The following is a 21017-nucleotide window of genomic DNA, read 5'->3' on the forward strand; positions in this document are numbered from 1 at the left end:
TCAAGAAGAATATAATAATTCCAATCCCAAAGAAAGCAGGTGTTGACAGATGTGAAAATTACCGAACTATCAGATTAATAAGTCACGGCTGCAAAATACTAACGCGAATTCCTTACAGACAAATGGAAAAACTAGTAGAAACCGGCCTCGGGGAAGATCAGTTTGGATTCCGTAGAAATATTGGAACATGTGAGGCAATACAGACCCTACGACTTACCTTAGAAGCTAGATTAAGGAAAGGCAAACCTACATTTCTAGCATTTGTACACTTAGAGAAAGCTTTTGACAATGTTGACTGGAATACTCTCTTTCAAATTCTGAAGGTGGCAGGGGTAAAATACAGGGAGCGAATGGCTATTTACAGTTTGTACAGAAACGAGATGGCAGTTATAAGAGTCGAGGGACGCAAAAGGGAAGCAGTGGTTGGGAAGGGAGTGAGACAGGGTTGTAGCCTGTCCCCGATGTTATTCAATCTGTATATTGAGCAAGCAGTGAAGGAAACAAAAGAAAAATTCGGAGTGGGTATTCAAGCCCATGGAGAAGAAATAAAAACTTTGAGGTTTGCCGATGACATTGTAATTCTGTCAGAGACAGCAAAGGACTTGGAAGAGCAGTTGAACGGAATGGACAGTGTCTTGAAAAGAGAATATAAGATGAACATCAACAAAAGCAAAACGAGGATAATGGAATGTAGTCGAATTAAGTCGGGTGATGCTGAGGGAATTAGATTAGGAAATGAGACACTTAAAGTAGTAAAGGAGTGTTGCTATTTGGGGAGCAAAATAACTGATGATGGTCGAAGTAGAGAGGATATAAAATGTAGACTGGCAATGGCAAGGAAAGCGTTTCTGAAGAAGAGAAATTTGTTAACATCGAGTATAGATTTAAGTGTCAGGAAGTCGTTTCTGAAAGTATTTGTATGGAGTGTAGCCATGTATGGAAGTGAAACATGTACGAAAAATAAGAAGAGAATAGAAGCTTTTGAAATGTGGTGCTACAGAAGAATGCTGGAGATTAGATGGGTAGATCACATAACTAATGAGGAGGTATTGAATAGGATTGGGGAGAAGAGAAATTTGTGGCACAACTTGACTAGAAGAAGGGATCGGTTGGTAGGACATGTTCTGAGACATCAAGGGATCACCAATTTAGTATTGGAGGGCAGCGTGTAGGGTAAAAATCGTAGATGGAGACCAAGAGATGAATACACTAAGTAGATTCAGAAGGATGTAGGTTGCAGTAGTTACTGGGAGATGAAGAAGCTTGCACAGGATAGAGTAGCGTGGAGAGCTGCATCAAACCAGTCTCAGGACTGAAGCCAACAACAGCAACAACAACAACAACAACAACATGTTCCTCCCAGCGGAGTGTGGCATCAGTATAAATATGTGTAAAAGTTTTAATGGCTTATTTTCTATTTCATTAGACATTCCCATAGGAGTTGTTGGGTTTTATTGGGATTACACAGGAGTTATTAGCTGCAAACCATTTCAAGAATGTATCAAGAATTTCTGTTGCTATCCGATTCAGATCTGAGATTCTTTGATGTGTGGTAAGTAGCGTTGTATCATCAGCATAACATATGTCAGAATGAGCTGTGTTCTTAGCCAATCGTTGACTGCTGCAATGAAGGGGAAGGTTTCGAAATAGATCCTTGTGGAACACCTGTGCTGATTTCCATTAAGGAGAAATTTACATTTGTGACTGAGACAAATTGTTTTCTGTTGCTTAAATAAGAATGCATCACCACTAATTTGCTCCCATGCAACCTGTAAAACTCCAGCTTCCGTATTAGTATGTCAACAGGAATGCAATGGAATGCTTTGCTTAGGTTGCATAATAGCTATTGTACCAAGTTTTCTAGTCAATAGCTGTTAAAGTGTGATCCAAAATTCCTGGAACTTGCAAAAACCAAACTAATTGGTACATAGGTGGTAGTGTTTTTCAAAGTAGCTGCTTATTTGTGAGTGCATAGCAGTGCCTCAAATATCTTTTAAAATATTGGCACATCTGAGACTGCTCTGTAGCTTTGGGGAAGCTTGTTCCCTTTTTAAAAAACTGAGATAACTTTTACCACCTTGAGTGTGTCTAGATATACTCCAAATTCTACACATTTATTAAAAATAAAAGCTAATGGTGTAGAGACTGTGTGTATTGTCTTATTTTAATGGTGTAGTTCGAAAACCAGTAGCAGTCCATACTTTGAGAATTTGAAAATTTGGAAACCGCTTTTATAATATCAGCAGATGTGATATTACTCCATTGAAATATTTGGTCACTAGGCAGTGGGGCTCCAGTCAGGTCCATTGCTGATGAACTTGTTGCTTTAAGATTGTTTCCTATTTCTTTAACTGGGTATAGAAAGTAGTGATTTAATTCCTCATCTGTCAGACATGTTTGTGTGCATTTTGGTGTGTCCTTATTGTTTGCCATTCTGCCATACATTTATTGGGGGCACTGCCAGTGTTTTTGCCAAGAGGAGCTTAGTATTGTAGAATTTTTTGCACATAAGATAGGACTTATAAATGTCTCTCTTTGTTCTGTCCTGTGGGTCCAGGCATGCTTCTGTATCTGGTACAGTATGAGCTTGTTGTTTCTCTGGTTCCTGTGAGCTCTTCAGGAAAGCAGTACAGCCTTTTATTTTTGGGTGCAGTTGGAGATCTACTTTCCTTTTTTTTTCTACTGGGGAATAAGAATACCATAAATCTGTATCTCTCTTAAATCGAACAATGGAAAATCAAGGATGGAATGTAACAATACCAGAAAGTTGCTACTCACCATATAGCGGAGACGCTGAGTCACGATAGGCACAACAAAAAGACTCGCACAGTTGTGGCTTTCGGCCATTAAGGCCTTTGTCAGCAGTAGACAAGCATGCGTGCGTGCGCGGGCACACACACACACACACACACACACACACACACACACACACACACACACACACACACACACACACACACGGTCATGCAAATGCAACTTGCACACCTGTCTGCGGTCTCGGAGAGCTGAAGCTGCACTGCGAGCGGCAGCACCAGTGCATGATGGGAGTGGAGGGTGGGTGGGGGTGGGGAGGAGGCTGGGGCGGGGATGGGGAGGTATAGTGTGGTGGGAGTGGCGAACAGCGAAGTGTTGCAGTTTGGACGGAGGGTGGGAGAGGAGGGGGGGAGGGGGGTGTCGGAGGGGAGAGAAATAAAAAGAAATTAAAAGACTGGGTGTGGTGGTGAAATGATGGCTGTGTAGTGCTGGAATGGAAACGGGGAGGGGGCTGGATGGGTGGGGGCAGTGACTAGCGAGGGTTGGGGCGAGGAGGGTTGCGGGAATGTGGGATGTATTGCAGGGATGTGTCTCATCTGCGCAATTCAGAGGGGCTGGTGTTGGTGGGGAGGATCCGTATGGCACGGGCTGTGAAGCGGTCATTGAGATGGGGGATGTCATGTTGGGCGGCGTCTTCAGAAGCAGGGTGGTCCATTTGTTTTTTGGCCATGGTCCATCTGGGGCCGTTCATGCGGACAGACGGTTTGTTTGTTGTCGTGCCTACATAGAATGCAGCACAGTGGGTGCAGCTTGGCTTGTAAATCACGTGACTGGTTTCACGGGTGGCCCTGCATTTGATGGGATGGGTGATGTTGGTGACTGGACTGGAGTGGGTGGTGGTGGGAGGATGTATGGACGGCTCTTGCATCTGGGTCTATTGCGGGGGTGTGAGTCATGAGGTGGGGGACTGGGAGCAGGGGTTGTGTAAGGATAGACAAGTGTATTGTGTAGGTTCGCTGGATGGTGGAATACCACGGTAGGAGGGGTGGGAAGGATAGTGGGCAGGACATTTTTCATTTCAGGGCACAACGAGAGGTAATCGAAACCCTGGCGGAGAATGTAATTCAGTTGCTCCAGTCCCAGATGGTACTGAGTTATGAGGGGAATGCTCCTCTGTTGCTGGACTGCGGGGCTTTGGGAGGTGGTGGGAGACTGGAAAGACAAGGCATGGGAGATTTGTTTTTGTACCAGGGTGGGAGGATAATTACGGTCAGTGAAGGCTTCAGTGAGACCCTCAGTATGTTTTGAGAGGGACTGCTCGTCACTGCAGATGTGATGACCACGGGTGGCTAGGTTGTACGGAAGGGTCTTCTTGGTATGGAATGGGTGGCAACTGTCAAAGTGGAGGTATTGCTGGTGGTTAGTAGGTTTGATATGGACGGAGGTACTGATGTAGCCATCTGTGAGGTGAAGGTCAACATCTAGCTAATTCTGTGCAGACGTTTTTATCAAAATAACAATGCCAAAACTGCACAAATTGGCCTAATACAACATGCAAAGTTACAAAATCCAGTTTACTTTTTGAATACATCATTCTTCTTCTACATTAGAAGACAAACTTTTACTGTATTAAGACAGTACTGTTAATTCAGACAACTCGTTAGTCAGTCTTTGAGAATGGTGAGAGTAGGGAAATTGGCCTGCAGTTTTCAGTGCTTTCGACATCATATATCTTTAGTAGGGGCACAACTTGTACATACTTTAAATACTCTGAAAAATTTCCTGAACTAATACATTTTTTTATTATGTGTGTTAATTGAGTTTGTATGGTGTCTATGCGTGCCTTCAGAACAGAGTTGCATACCTCATCTAGGGCTGCTTTTTCTTATTTTTTAGTTTTTGTATTGTGTCTTTTACTTCTTGCTCTGTTGTGTAATAAAACATAATTGTGCTGGATATATAATTCATTCTTGGTGCTACACTTTCATAGAGAAACTTTGTTGCAGCTTCTCTGTAATACCTGAAAAATAGTCATTTACAAAATGTCCTAGTTCTTATGGATTTTCTATTTATCTACTCCCATCTTTCATTTGTATGTTGTTGTACTAACCTGCCTTTTTTGGTTCCTTGTTTTAGGATGTTCCTTGCTACATACCTCTTATTTTTGCATTATATATAATTCTTTCATTAAATGGTTTTTCCTAGCAAACAGTACCCTCCTGTATATATTTTTTTGTAATTTTTTTACTGATTTAAGCACTCTGAATTAGTGAATTATATTTGTAAAGAATTGGGGTATCTAAGAGTTTCAGAGGACTTTATAATAGTTGCTGTTACCTATTTACTTTTCTTAGCTGGTGCTGCTGAAGTGCTGCATGTGAAAACAGGAGTTGACCTTGTGTGGCCCCATTTCCACACCCTCTTTTGTTACTGAGTAGCTCCAACAATCTTACCTTACCTTACCTTACCTTCCCAGCCCTCTTGCAGTAGAGGCAATGCATAGTGAAACTCTTTTCTTCCAGTAGTCACAGGTGGCACCAGTGCAATGTGTGCCTGATCAGTAGTCATCGGTACCTATCCAGCCCCACATTAAGACACTGTATAGTACTGTCCAAATGAAGATTATGAAACTGGAACGACTTGACCATGGACACATTTGTCCTGCCAATTAAGGATGTTATCTTGTTCACATCACCAGCTGCTCCACCCACAGTTACTACCTGATTATCTTTAGGTAAATCCATATATAAAAGCCTTAAATCCTCTTTCTTCCTAACATTGTCAGTGCTTCGATGTTTCCTAGTCATGGGCAGAGACTGCTGCCCATTTCCTACCTCTCCTCCTGCCTGAATCTCCTCTCCACTTGTCTCTGGCATTTCCATCAAAAGTGTCAGACCATTCTTTCCTCCTCCCAGCCTTCCTATCAGCTGTCATTTCCCAACTGCCACTCTCCTCACAGTGTGCCTTCATCCTCAGTAGCTCTTTGCTTTCTGCCTTCGATTGCAGTTCAAGGGCCCAGACATACTTTCCTCGATCCTCTATCATGATTTAGCTACAGCATATCTTGAAGTTCCAAGAGAGGGCCTCTGTGACTTCCTTGGTGTGCTCCCCACTACATTCATCCCAATGAAACTATCTATTACAGCCCTCACAATAAATCTAACTACTGACTTTCGTACTAACTCGCCACTGTTTTTATAGTTATACAGTTTTGGAACATACAGCAGTATTTCAGTCTGCCGATAGTGTCTGATGCAACTGTCTATGCTGAGGGATGAAAGATGAAAACTTCTACTAGTAAATCCTGTGTGGTTTTAATGGATATTAGCAGCTGCACTTGAAGTCAGTGTATTTGTGGTTCTTACATATATGCTATTGTGTATTAAATGAAATATCTGCATTTAACAGTGTGTAAAGTTCTTGGAATTGTGCATCCCATCTATAACAGAAGTTATATACAAGAAAAATCTTCTTTACTCTTGATTATCACTTAGAATTTTGTGGTCTCCTCGAATATTAGTATTGACATACTTCAAATAGGTGGGGAGCCCATTTTACACATGCTACTTCCTGATCAAAATCAACTACTTGAAGTGTGTGCACCTTTCGTGCCTGAATGTCGATTGGCAACCAACCACAACGTGAGTGCCTATGGTGTGAATGATCTATAGATTCTGGTGAGTGTGGAGTTCTAAATTTCTGAGTACGCTGCACACTGCACATGCACAGAGACAAGGACTCTGGTGGCATCTGCTAACATCAGAAGTTATAACCTATTCTGGATGAGTTCACTTCTATTGCAGAAACTGACTTTGTGCTTCCATGGTTTATTAATCTTTGTGACACATTGAGAAGCTACACAAGGTCCTGGTATTTTTTTCTACTAATATTCTCCTACAAGAGAGACGAAATATCTGAAAGCAAAAAGTATTTATATTTCACAAAGAAAAAAAACCTATACTATGCAAAAATAAGAATGTAAACAGATAAATATGTTTTAATGAAAATTATTTCAACAGTGAAACTTTCAGATTTCTTGGATGAGAAAAACATTTTTTGTTGTTATTTAGCACTTAGCAAGAAAACAATACACAAAGGATAAAGCAAAAAGGCACTATTTATTCTGTTCTACCTATTGTCTGACCTATTTGCAACTACATATTTTCTTGAGCAAATACATGCATATGTTCTGAAATGTTTGGATGACACTTTTCTTATTCTTTCAGTTCTCAGGAGTGTAGAGAATTTACCATGTGACCGTTAACAAGAACTTCCACTATGAATTTGGCTTTGGTCATTAACAAACTCTATTGCCATTGCTTGTCCCTTAATTTTATTACTGTAATTGGATTTTTCTATTTAAAGGATAATCCCTCATAACCTCATTTTCACCAATCAGATGTTAAACTCCACAGCAGACAGCTCACACAGCACTGGCAATTTTGGCATTCATCTGTAAATGAAAACAACCACTCATAGCAGACAAGACTCAGTTAGGGAATAGAATGCCAGGGGTGCTAAAGTAGGTGCACTTGTCTCGAGTAATCAATTCAGATAAGAAAGTCGATTGTGTAAAGATACTTTTAAAGTGACTAGACAGGGCCTAAAAAGAGTGCTCCATAAACTTTGATAGATTTATTTGTTGAAAAGATAGGTAAAAAAAATGAAAACATGTTGGATATCTGTTTCTCATCGTTGTTATACAATACGACCAAGTTCATCACCTTGTAATTTTCCATTGATCTCTTTTTCACAGGACCTAATACACTACAGTGAAGATGGCAAATGTGGTAGAGAACTTCAGGAAGCACTTGATGGTATGCTGATTGTGCTCAAGTGTGTGAATGACAGTATGCACCAAATTGCAATAACTGGATTTTGGGTAAGTATTTCTGCTGAACTTTAATATAACTTAATGTGTTACTTTTTTATTGATGTAGTAGATGGAATGCAAATGACATTTGTTATTACAGTGTCAGTTTTCCTAAACTGAAGTACAACTGTGACAAGGAAAAAGTGTGTGAGGAGCAGTAAACAATCTTTACTGCTAAGCACAACATATTATCTGTGTATATAAGGAACAGTATTGTCAGTAATGCAGCAATTATAAAATGAGAAATGAGGACGCATTATCTACTTGAGAAAGCAATTCTGCTCTATACTAAGACAAAAGGTTTTGTTAGTGTACAGCTTAGGATTATGGTTGTGTCAAGTTGTTGCCTGGAAGATCTAATACTTCAGTTATAAAGTGCATTTAGGAATGTAGAGTGAATTCAGAAAACAGATATATTACTGATGACGACTTGTCAGTGCTGTAACTCTCAAAAGCTTGATTGTGTGAAACAGCAGTTGTGAAGCGACATTCTTATTATCAGTTGATTGAGAGTGACAATTTGGATTGATGAGGATACTTAAAAGTAATGTGCCAAGCAAGTTTTCATTCTAGTAGTGGAATTCTTTATGTTAAGTGAGAATGTATTCAATATAATGGCTTGAATACAGCTGGCACTTTCAGTGGAGTGTCAGAATGTCTGTGGAGGAATGGCAGCTCATTCTTCCTCAAGAGCTACAACCAGAGATGGTAGTGATGATGTATGCTGAGATCTGGAGCCAGCCAGCATTGTAACTGATTCCAGAGGTTCTGACATATGATTTAACGATCAACAGCTGTATGAAATATTGTTCCAAATTATTCACTGAATATGAATTTCACGTCACCATCTGCAATGGGTATAGATATATTGTTCAGTTGTGACAAACGAAAATTTGTGCCAGACAAGAACTCAAACCTGGGTTTCCTGCTTATTGTGAGCAGTCGCTTTAACCACTTCTGCTGTCCGTGCACGCTTCCCAGCCTTTTCCAAACCTTTACGTCATGGTCCACATCCTTAGATTTTAGTCTTCTGTAAGTCCTCCTTTTAAGCTTGCAACATTACACTATTCTCGCATAGGGAGAATGGTTGCACCACAAGGAATCAAAACCTTGTCTTGTGACACTATTTGATAGGTGATGTCATATGGTTTTTTACAACGATGCTCCACAGTGCCTGTTCATCAGTGCGTGAGTTCTGCCTGTTCTTGATTTAACTGTGATTGTTTTGTCATGCTTCCACTTCACAGTTCCATCACTAACAGTTGACGTGGGCAGCTTTAGAAGGGTAGAAATGTCGCTGATGGATGTGTTATGCAGGTGATATTCCATGAGCTGTCCAAGTTCAAAGCCACTAAACTCTCCTGACCTATCCATTCTGCTATTATTGCTTCTCTACTGACAACACAGTACTCCCCACCTTCTTATTATAGTGGTAGATCCATCACTTTTGACGTCTAGTGGTCAATTTTTCATTACTTGGGGCTGTATACCATACTTTTGATTATATATGATAGATCACTAGTCACTAAATAGAGAAGGTACTGAATAGTGGACTGGTGGATAGGCATGTAGTAAGGATGAAACATTTCTTTCCTTCTGGGCAAAGCCCTGCTTTCAAGCTAACAAACTTCCACATAGCCCGTGCTGTTCTAGATGTGTAGACCTTAAGCATACTGGGAGAGGGGCTGCTTGTCACCCCAGATGTGATACTTGTGAGTGTCCAGACTGTATTGAATGGGAAGTACTTGCTAATTTGAAATGGGTGCTAGTTGTCACAATAAAAGGTATTTCAGGTAATTGGTAGCTTGAATGTAAATGAAGGCTCTTATGTAGCCACTAGCGAGATGATTAACATCGACTAAGGTTGCTCACTGAGTAAAGGGGGACCAAATAAAATAAATGAAGCAAGAGGTGTTGAGGTTCTGTTGGTATAATGACAGGATGCCCTTAACATGGATCATGACCGTAAAGATGTCATAAGTGAAACTGAACATGGTGAGTTATTTAGGTTTATGAGTGGCTTGTAAGAATTCCTCGAGACAATTTAATAAAAACTGGTGTAATATGGTTTCATGTTTTGTGCCCGTGACAATGCTGTGCATTAATTTTTTGTTCATACTTTCAACAGAGTAGTAGTTGCATGTAAGAATGTAGTTGGCCTTGGTTATTATGCAAATAGTATTTATATCCAAAGGTACTGCTTCCCCAGTAGACTGGTATCGTTCAAACTGTGTATCAATAATATAACATGTTATGTTTTGTGGATTCTGTTGTATGTCGTTATTTTTTGTTGCAGGGGGATTTGAGTGACCAAGGAGAGTTACTAATGCAGGGCTCATTCTCTGTATGGACAGAAAGCAAGAAAGACAGGCTACGAGAACTACGCCTCAAACCTATGCAGAGACACATCTTCTTATATCAGAAGGCTATGCTTTTCTGTAAAAAAATTACCAAAGAAGGCCAGAATAAAGCTGAATATCATTTCAAACGATATTTGAAGGTAATGAATGTTTGTACAATACTTCTACCATGTGGAAAATATAATTAGGTGCCTTTTCCCTGAGGAAGTCTTGTGTGGCAGTGTCAACAGAAGTCAGCCAAGATTGACTTCTGCTTGGTGTCAACTTTAGTTAGAAAACAGTACTGTTCACAGTTCGTTGTAGACTAGTATTTTGTAATTTGGAGCAACAAGATTCATGGTTTTGTTATATAAAAGTATTTAAGTGATTATTACATCAGTGTGTTGTCTGTGTTTTTATTGAAACTCTGATGCACGTTTGTTTTATATGCTGACTGCCCTGTGAAAGGCAGGAATCACTTGCAACACCCCTGTCCAAAGCGCTAAGTCATACTGTGCATACAATAGATGCGTATGAGCCAATATCATATTGTTGTAGAACAACAAAAGATGAGGAGGAGTGGCTCCATATGGGAAAACCCTTGTTTAGTCCCTGTCCTTACACATTAGTTAATATTATGCGGGAAAGGTTTTTCATTACCTTGTAATGACATTGGATCTAGAATTACAAAACCTAGTAGTGTGGACAGTAAATGACATTAGGAAATATCAATATTCTGTAGTGCTGCTTGAGGACATCAATAATTGTTGCTGTTTAGCTTTGGCTTATTTAACACAGTAACATTTCTATTAGGGATTCAAGGTCATTGTTGTGACCGTAGTAACTGAATGCTACTACTTTTAATTCAGCACAAACATCCTCAGTATCAGGATAGTGTTTCCCTACTATAGTCCCATGAAGGTGACTGATTACATGCTTGCTAATTAAACATTTTTCAATATTATGAGAAGGAAAGCTGCTACTCACAATATAGTGGAGATGCTGAGTCGCAGATATGGCCTTTGTCAACAATAGACTCATATGCATACGCACACACACACAAATGCAACTCGCACACACGACTGCCGTCTCAGGAAACTGAAACCACACTGCAAGCAAACACCCCCCGCATGTGCGCGTGGATCCTCTTGCGCACGCTGGTGCGCGCGCCGCCCCCTCCCCCCCCCCCCCCACACACACACACACACACACACACACCTGCAGCATCTGGCAGCTGAAGCCACACTGTGAGCAACATCAGCAGTGCATAATGGGAGTGGCGACTGGGTGAGGGAAAGGAGGAGACTGGGGCAGGGAGGGGGAGGGATAGTATGGTGAAGTGCTGCAGGTTGGGCGGGGAAGAGGTGGGAAGGGGAGGGGGAGTAGTGGAAAAGGAGAGACATAGAAAGGAATAAATAAAAAGAAACATAGAGGAAAAATAAAGTAATAAAATAAATAAAAAATAAATAAATAAAGGCTGGGTGTGGTGGTGGAATGACGGCTGTGTAGTGCTGGAATGGAAGCAGGGAAGGGGCTGGATGGGTGAGGACAGCGATTAATGAAGGTTGAGGCCAGGATGGTTATGGGAACATAGGACGTATTGCAGGGAAAGTTCCCACCTGCGCAATTCAGAAAAGCTGGTGTTGGTGGGAAGGAACCATATGGCACAGGCTGTGAAGCAGTCATTGAAATGAAGGATATAATGTTTGGTAGCCTGTTCAGCAACAGGGTGGTCCACTTGTTTCTTGACCTTAGTTTGTCGGTGGCCATTCATGTGGACAGACAGCTTGTTGGTTGTCATGCCTACGTAGAATGCAGCACAGTGGTTGCTGCTTAGCTTGTAGACCACATCACTGGTTTCACAGGTAGCTCTGCCTTTAATGGGATAGGTGATGTTAGTGACCGTACTGGAGTAGGTGGTGGTGGGAGGATGTATGGGACAGGTCTTGCATCTAGGTCTATTACAGGGGTATGAGCCATGAGGTAAGGGATTGGGAGCCGGGGTTGTATAAGGATGGACGAGTATATTTTGTGGGTTTGGTGGCCAGCGGAGTACCACTGTGGGAAGGATGGAAGGATAGTGGGCAGGCAATTTTCCATTTTCAAGGCATGACGAGAGGTAATCGAAACCCTGGCAGAGAATGTAATTCAGTTGCTCCAGTTCTGGGTGGTACTGAGTTACAAGGAGAATGCTCCTCTGTGGCCGGACAATGGGGCTTTCGGAAGTGGTGGGAGGCTGGAAAGAAAATACACGGGAGATTTGTTTTTGTACAAGGTTGGAAGGATAATTACGGTCAGTGAAGGCTTCAGTGAGACCCTCGGTATATTTTGAGAGGGACTGCTCGTCATTGCAGATGTGGTGACCATGGGTGGCTAAGCTGTACGGAAGGGACTTCTTGGTATGGCAGCTGTCAAATCGGAGGTATTGCTGGTGGTTATTAGGTTTGATATGAACAGAGGTTCTGATGTAGTCATCTTTGACATGGAGGTCAGCATCTAGGAAGGTAGCTTGTTGTGTTGAGTAGGATAAGGTGAAGCAAATGGGAGAGAAGTTGTTGAGGTTCTGGAGGAATGTGGATAGGGTGTCCTCACCTTTGATCCTGATAGCAAAGATGTCATCAATGAATCTGAACCAGGTGAGGGGTTTAGGATTCTGGGTGTTAGGAAGCATTCCTCTAGATGGCCCATGAAAAGGTTGGCATAGGATGGTGCCATGTGGGTGCCCATAGACGTACCTCAGATTTGTTTGTAGGTAATGCCTTCAAAGGAGAAGTCATTGTGGGTGAGGATATAGTTAGGAAGGAGGTTGTTGGTTTGGAATCCATTGGGTGTTGGGAAAGGTAGTGTTCAATAGCAGTAAGGCCATGGGCATTAGGAATGTTAGTATACAGGGAGGTGGCATCCAATAGTGAAGAGCAGGGCAGCGTGTGGTAAAGGTGCAGGAACTGTGGAGAGTCAGTGGAGGAAATGGTTGGTATCTTTTATATAGGAGGGTATGTTCCAGGTAATAGGTTGAAGGTGTTGGTCTAAGAGAGCAGAGATTCTCTCAGTGGGGCCACAGTAACTAGCCACAATGGGGCGTCCTGGGCGGTTAGGTTTATGGACTTTAGGAAGCATGTAGAGGGTAGGAGTGTGGGGAGTGGTATGTGTGAGTAGATAGATGGACTCTGGGGACAGGTTCTGGGATGGGCCTAAGGATTTGTGTAGTGACTGGAGATCCTGCTGGATTACTGGAATAGGGTCACTGTGGCAAGGTTTGTAGGTGGAAGTATCTGACAGCTGGAGGAGTCCTGCCAGATAATCCTTGCAGTTCAGAACAACAATGGTGGAGCCTTTGTCTGCAGGTAGGATTATAATGTCAGGATTAGTTTTTAGATGGCCGACTGCAGTTCTTTCTGTGGATATAAGGTTAGTCTGCATGTTGAGGGATTAGGGGAATGATGGTGAGGCAAGGTTTGAGGTTAAGAAACTTTGTAAAGTTAACAGGGGGTAGTTTGGGGCAGTGGTGGTGGATCATGGTTGGATGGAGGAGTGGACTTAGTTAGGCAAGGTTCAATATTGGGCTTTGGTTGAGTCTGATTGGTAGGGCTGGTGGCGAAAAAGTGTTTCCACTGGGAGAAGGAGAGAAGGTATTTAACAAGTCCTGCATTATTGAATTTGAGAGTGGGGCAAGAGGTGAGGCCTTTGGAAAGGACTGATATTTCTGTGGGGCTAAGGCTTCTGGAGGAAAGGTTTACAACTGTGTTGCAGGTCTGTTTAGGTTCTGGATTCTGTGTGGTGGTGGGAAGGAGTTTTGGAGGGTGGGATAAGTGTAGTAGGTCTGTGAGATACGGTTTGTCCACTATGAAGGGGCATGGGGGAGGTTTGGAGGTTGTTGTAGAGGTGGTGGACAGTGGTACTCCGAGGTGGGAGTAGAAAGTGAGCAGGATGAAGAGCTTTTTGAGGTGGCATCTTGCATGTTTCTCAAATTCTTGCAGGTAAAGAGGTTCAGTGTGTGTTATGGGTTCCAAGAAGAATGGAATTGCATAGCAGGAGAATCTTGTCGATGGAGAGAAGGTACTGAAGGAGATTTGGGTTTGGTTGATACGCTTTTGCAGGACTATGTTGGTGAGGGCTAAGTGTTTCCAACTGGCTTCATTAGCATTTTGCTTCCTTGCTTGACAGCATGTGTATTTGGTTGGTGCATGTCTGTTTGTCCCCCTGACATTCTGTCATGGCACCATGGCAATCCCATACAAAATCATAGTGAGAGGGTGTCTAGTTGAGTGTTTGCCATGTTGATATCTGTAGACTGGTTTGACGTGGGAGCCACAAGGTCCACTTCCATTTTCCATTGGTTCATAACAGGCTGGATGTGTATGGGACCCAGTGTTGGTGGGGGCAGCTGCTGGCTGCGTCAGGAGGTCTCTCAGAAGGCTGGCTGCATATAGGTCTTATGATTGTATAAAGTAAAATAGGAGTACTGCGTGTATGCGTGTCACTGCAGTGTGGCCTGATTTTTTATTTTTATGGCGTATTTCGATTGCATTTGAACATTTAATCTTAAACATAACTTTTGCTGAGCTGTTCTGTGACGGTGCTTGGTTCCCATGTCTTTTTCCAAACTTTTATCTGAAATGATTACTGAGTAACTCAGTTGAAAAGTTTGTTTCAACTGTTGTCGAGGCTTGGCATGTGGATGCACAAATGGTTTTAAACTTGACATCAATTTTCAACGTGATCTCCCACGGAGTTCCTCCATTCCAGATTGTGCATCGTGTCGACTGGCTCTGTACTGAGAGAGAAAGGACAATAAAACATTGTCTTTATTGTATTGTTGAAAGAGCTTCATTGTGTGTGTCTTGAAAGTTTGTACAAATCATTCAGGGAGTACATTGGCCTCAGAATGAAATGGTGTAGTCCTGAAGTGTGAAATGCTGTTGGTTTTACGAAATAATTGAAATTCCTAAAAAGAAATTATGTGCCATTGTCAGTGACAATAGATTTTGGCAGTCCTTCAATAGAGAAGACTAGACAAAGACGTAGACAAAGCCTGAATAGTCTTTGTGGAAGATATCAATGACGTGTATCACAATTGGAAATTTGGAGAAAGCATCGATGAGGATGAGCCAGTAGGTTCTGAGAAACGCTCCTGCAAAATCAATATGCAGACATGACAAAGGTTCTGAGGCTTGTGGCCATGGAGAATACAGTCAAGGCAGAGCTGACTGGTATTTTTGACAAAAATGGTATCTAGCCAAAATAGTTTCAGTGTCAGTATTCTTCCATTTGCTCTCTGACAGTGCAGTAGATATGAGCTATGCCCTAATGGCATTGATATAGCATCTGTAGTACCTTAAAACTATTAACTGTAGGAATAACTATTCTTGTCTTGCCTTGCCTGATTCTGAATGAACCAAAATGACACTGTTGTACACTGTTAGTACAAGCCTCACATTCCAGTAAGATATAATCTGTAGTTGGTTAAGTAACTTCTTATCATTAGGCCACACCATTTGAATACAGTGTTTCATGTTAGGCAAAACAGGGTCTATAGATACAAGTTTGTCAGTTAAATTTGAGTTTTCCTGGGAAAGTTTCCATTGGGTGTTGACAGCTGATATCCATTGGAAAACAAACATAAGCTGAAGACTCAAACTTTATGTCTTGTCCTATTGGCAGACACAAAAGCCAATCCGTGTTTGCATGTTGTGCTGTGGACTTGAATGTAATTTCGTAGTTACAATTCAACAGAAGCAGCACCCAGCGATACAGACATGGAACAGTTTGCGTAGGAACATTATTGTTTGATCCAATATAGCCAATGAAGGTTTGTGGTCTGTGTACACAAATGTACACCCCTAAATGTAATAAAGAAATTTCTGGGCTGGAAATATAATCATGGGAGCCTTTTTTTCAATCTGATGTTAATTTCTTTATGCCATTGTCAGAGTCCTCAAAGTGAATGCAATTGGACTTTTGAAACCATGTCAGTGTGACAGAACAGTGCTCATGCCATAGGCTGAGACATCCACAGCATGAGCATTTTGCTTGGATCATCAATCAAATAGTTTAATTTGTTAAATGCGCATTGGCATTCGCTGATCCAGTTCCATTTGGTGCCATAATGTAACAACTTGTACAGTGGTCCACTGATGGAAGCTACATGAGGCAGAAATTTCCAATAGTAATTTATTTCTCCTAATGCAGAACATAACTGCTTGATATCCTTGGAAGCTGGAAGGTGTTTAATTGCATCAGTGTGTTGCAATGTTGACTTGATGACGTATGCAGGCAGTAAGTACTGTACTTCACATTGACAAAATATACACTTGTCTTCATTGTACTTCAAATTCACTGCCTGTAGAATTTTGAAAACTAATTTCAAATTCTTTAAGGACTTCTTTGTACTTGTACCTGAGGCAATAATATCATCAAGGTAGTTCACAGCATTTGGAGCTTTCTGAATTAAATGTTCTAAATACCACTGGAATGAACTTGGCGCACTGGCTATGCAGAAGGGTAACCTTTTATAATGGTAGAGACCAAGTGGAGTATTTATCACCATAGTTCTTTAACCGAGCTAGTTTTGACATTGATCCTTTCAGCATTGGAATAGGTTATGACTCAATAATAGACTGAGAATTAACCACTACTCTGAAATCTCCACAGATGCAAAGTGGGCCATTCGGCTTCTGACAACTAAGATTGGTGTTGCCTGTTGGCCAGTGTTCATGGTTTTGATAATCTCTCTTCAAGACAGTCAAGTTCCTGCTTTACATTATCTTTCAGTGCAAAAGAAATGTTGCATGCTTTGCAAAATTTTGACACTGCATCCAGCTTCAGTGTAGAGTTGCCATGTAACCTATGATACTTCTTGTTGCTTTGAGGGGAAAAAATCAGCATATTTTTGCAACGCCTGATTTAACTTTTGACTTGGAATGACACTTTTTGATGTGCCTCCTCGTGAGTGGTGAAGCTCAAAGCATTGAAGAGATCCAGCCCTAGTAAATTCGTTGCTTTATTTGAATTTACACCTAAAAATTTAGCCTGTTTCATAAGTTGCTATACATCAACATATGCTGAAAATTGTCCTTTTACTGGTATCTCCTGATTGCTGTAACTGAACAGCAAACTGTGAAAGTCTGTAAAGTTTGGAGTGGAATGACTGAAACTGACAACCATATGTCAATTTGAAAAGTTACAGTTTGAAGAGTTACAGTTAATGTCTTTTTTATTGCCACCAAAGGTGACATTTATGTGACGTTTCATTCATGAAAGTTTCTGAACTTGCACGTGTTCATTATGAACAGTACTTGACTTTTTACTACTAACCATTGCTGTGTGCTTGAGTGTGTGTTGTTTTTGTCCGTCAGTTCTGCTTCTTTTAGCACACATCAACCCTATGTCTCAATTTTCCCTTTTTTTTTTTTTTTTTTACAGTAATTGCGACAGGCATTGTGATTGAAATTATTGTCTCCTATGTGGTTTATGCCACAGTGTGAACTTGATTGTAATTTACAATTTCTAAACTTGTTTACTGACTGTTTTGTTCTAGTAGTGTCCATGCCCTGTGTTTCCTGGGGTGGCCCTACAGGTTGCTTGGCTATGCCAGCCATTGATACATGATCAATACACATCGTCGCACAGTATTGCACCAGTAGATACATGCATTTGTTTGTATACTAAAATCAATGGCAGATCGCCTTCTAAAGACGTATTTGTTAGACTAACCAGGTCCTCCTCTAATTTATTGCTGGGGGAGTGCATGATAAGCATGCCATGAATTAGTGAATCTGCATAAGTTTACATACATTGATCATTTTCACAACGAAATGTATATTCTTGAGTCAGGCCTCAGTAATTGACTTATCCACTGTTTATAGCTTTAATTTGACTTCTTTAAACTTTGAACCAAATATATGTCTGCCAGCAGCAACATGAACTTGCGAGTTAAAATATTTCATAAACATTTCATTAGTGTCAGAAAAAGGAAGATCATTGGTTCACAAGTAGGTTACAGTCTCTGAAGAAGCTGAAATACAGTTGGTTGTGCACGTGCTGATAAAAATGATTTTCATTCCATGTCATCTGATATTTGATGCACGAGGTAATGTTTCTCCAGTTGCTGGACATAATCGTTCCAGGACTCCATTTTTCGATTGAATGTTGAAAAGTGTGGGTGTGGCATCTTTAATTGCAGTAATTGTTGTTGGCTGTAGTTCTTGATGTCTTCAAGTTGGGCCAAGTGTGCCATCATTATGAGCTCATGGGTTGCAGACTGTTATTGCAATAAGCTGATAACTGTGTAGCAGAAATTCCGGTTGGGCCATGTCTGAAAAATATGCTCAGAAGTGTTTACAAAATTCACAGAATCTTCCTGAAAAGCATGTGGATTAGCAATCCTGGAATGGAACAACTGCGGAATAAAGCTACATAGCTTTTCCACAAAAATCAAAGCAAAGAATCATGCAGTCTGATGTAAGTAAAACAAAAAAAATTGTCCCCCTCCCCAGTATTGTCCTTCCTATTTACTACCCAACATTGATGAGAATACTGTGATTTTGCACTTATGAAATTTGAATAAACAATTTCCAGTTTTTCTTTTTGCTGAAATGTTGAGAGTTGGTGAAAAAGTGAGAATAGCCTTCAAAGTTTTTCTTGACAGCCAAAATATTGTGAATATAGTAACTGACTTCTTTTATTAATTCAGGTGAAACATCCACAATAGTAGAAAAGTGTTTCCCTGTCATAGTTCCATAAAGATGGTTGATTGCACACTTCCTAATTTAATACTTGTTTGAAACCGCAGCACTATAACAGAAATATCGTAATACAGTAAGAAATATCAAATTACATATATTAAGAGTGTGATACAGAATGGAACTTAACTTTGGTACAGTTTTGTGAAATCTAAAAAACTTTACAGTCTCGTGGCAGTCTCTGACATCCTAACTGTAACTGATAGTAATACTGCAGACACTCTTGATTGTCATATGACTCCATAAATAGCAACTGCTAAGTCAGGAGATGGTCCTCAGAGAACTGTACTAAGCTGGCTGCAGGCACTGAACTGAACTGTCTGATGGCTGGATTGTAACACTCTGAGTGTCCGTGGTGCATCGCACTTCATGCCTGTTAGTAAAAGAATTTCCATGTTCACCAGTACAAGGCAAATGCAATGTAGTCGCCGTTGACAGCCCTTTCTTTGATGGCTCTTCATACTGTCAGTGGATGAGGTGAGTGTGACATGCATATAGACATGGCATGGAAGCAGAAAATTGTCTGGGTCTGTGAATGCCATTTGGAAGCTGCTGCTAAAAACTGAGAGGCATTGTGCAAGTGGTTATGCCTGCGTGGAAGCGGTCTCTTGCCAGATCTCTGGTGTACCTTTAAGCCCGATACACAAGTCATAGTAATGAAATGTGAAAGTGATTGTAAATCCAGGTTGGAATATCAATAATAGTATTAAAAGGATAGATCACTGCTTACCGTATAGGTGACACATTGAGTTGATAGGCACAATGAAAATATCTTAACACATTGAGATTTCAGCCAAAGCTAAGCCTTCTTGAGTAAGAACACATCACACGAGCAAACACACATCACCCAAACATGACTGCTGTCTCCAGCCAGAAAGCAATAGTAAGTGCTTCATCTGACAGTGATGGTAAACTTTTTGGATAAATGGATGTGTTTCATTTTCGTACTTTCCATGATCATTCTGGTGAGTGTTGATTTAAATCTGCACATTGTTTAGCAATTGGGTAATAGTTATTGGAATGAGGTTTCTGTTGGGTTGGGTTGTTTGGGGAAGGAGACCAGACAGCAAGGTCATCGGTCTGAGGTTTTTGTATTTATGATATTAGTTGTACAATAAATGTAACACAAATGCACAATTTATTATTTTGTATAGTAAAATCTTCTTCACTGACTGACGCTGAGACAACAAAAACAATCATTGTAGTTAGTTAGCAGTTGAATCCCCAGTTAGGCCCAGGTATAGTGAAACTTATAAATTCCTGCACTCATATCACAATTCATTTGCTGCTTAGTGGCATTTGTTGATAATAATAATTTAAAAAAATATATTGGTGGAATTAATATTCATATAGCCACAACAAAAGTCACAAAAATTATTTCCTTGTTTTTTAGCCTTCTTGCATAGGATTTGGAGTGGAAGAGAAATGAAAACATACCTTATTAGCCACTTTTACAAAATAACTATTTAGATTCAAGAATCTGCTAGCTACAGAACAAACAGCAGTGCTCTTTGTAGAAAGACCTTCACGCACAGATAACTTTTGTTCTATGGACAATATAGATATGGTTTCGGATATTAAATTAGCAGTAAGAGATGAACATCAGCTATTTAATATAACAGCAACTTTTGAAGTAGTCTGTTTCTTGCTAACTTTAATATGTTAAATTCAGCTTGATAAGAACAAATAATTTATAGTAGTTTAATAACAATTAATTATTAATGCTATTTCTAATAGCTGTTTCACTTTTTTTAATGTACATCTTGACTCATTCCACATCCCTGAAGGTTCATCATGGTGGTGGGCACTATAGAGCACAGTGAATGACTGGTTTTCAGTAGTTTATTTTACACAAAAATTATGTATGTTTGTATGTCTTTCAGATGTCTCAGATAGGGTTAACAGAGTCTGTGAAAGGTGATGGCCGTAAATTTGAAGTTTGGCTGCAGGGGCGGCAGGAAGTTCACACCATTCAAGCTTTAACCTTAGAACAGAAGGAAGTATGGGTGAGCAAGATAAAAAGTGTCCTACTTGATCAGTTAGCAGAACTGAAGGGCGAAAAGATCAGGCAGTACTCTATGGCAGGTGGAAGCAAAATTATTCACAGGTATAAAGTAGTTCTATAAAATTTCGTGATTACAAATTACAGCATAGTTTTTAACACTGCAGATAACTGCTTTAAGAGTAATTCTGTTGGGGGGTTTGGCAATTGTGAACCAAATTTGAAAATTTGTATAAAAACTGTTACATTCTTGAAGAAAAGTATGACTTAATTTAGAAAATATTTGAGGTTGCAGCAACAAATAATGT

General features: G+C 40.5%; 1 protein-coding gene across 1 annotated transcript in view; it reads left to right on the forward strand.

Annotated features, from left to right (window-relative positions):
• Positions 1-21017, forward strand: part of LOC126470487 (guanine nucleotide exchange factor DBS-like) — a 234674-nt gene that overhangs the window by 188864 nt on the left and 24793 nt on the right. Inside the window, exons 17-19 of the mRNA XM_050098360.1 lie at positions 7511-7636; positions 9924-10127; positions 20591-20814. Coding sequence (XP_049954317.1) covers positions 7511-7636; positions 9924-10127; positions 20591-20814 — 554 coding nt within the window. The remainder of the gene's footprint in view (positions 1-7510; positions 7637-9923; positions 10128-20590; positions 20815-21017) is intronic.

The sequence above is a fragment of the Schistocerca serialis genome, chromosome 1 (genome assembly GCF_023864345.2).
Source record: "Schistocerca serialis cubense isolate TAMUIC-IGC-003099 chromosome 1, iqSchSeri2.2, whole genome shotgun sequence".
In the NCBI taxonomy this organism is placed as follows: Eukaryota; Metazoa; Arthropoda; class Insecta; order Orthoptera; family Acrididae; genus Schistocerca; species Schistocerca serialis.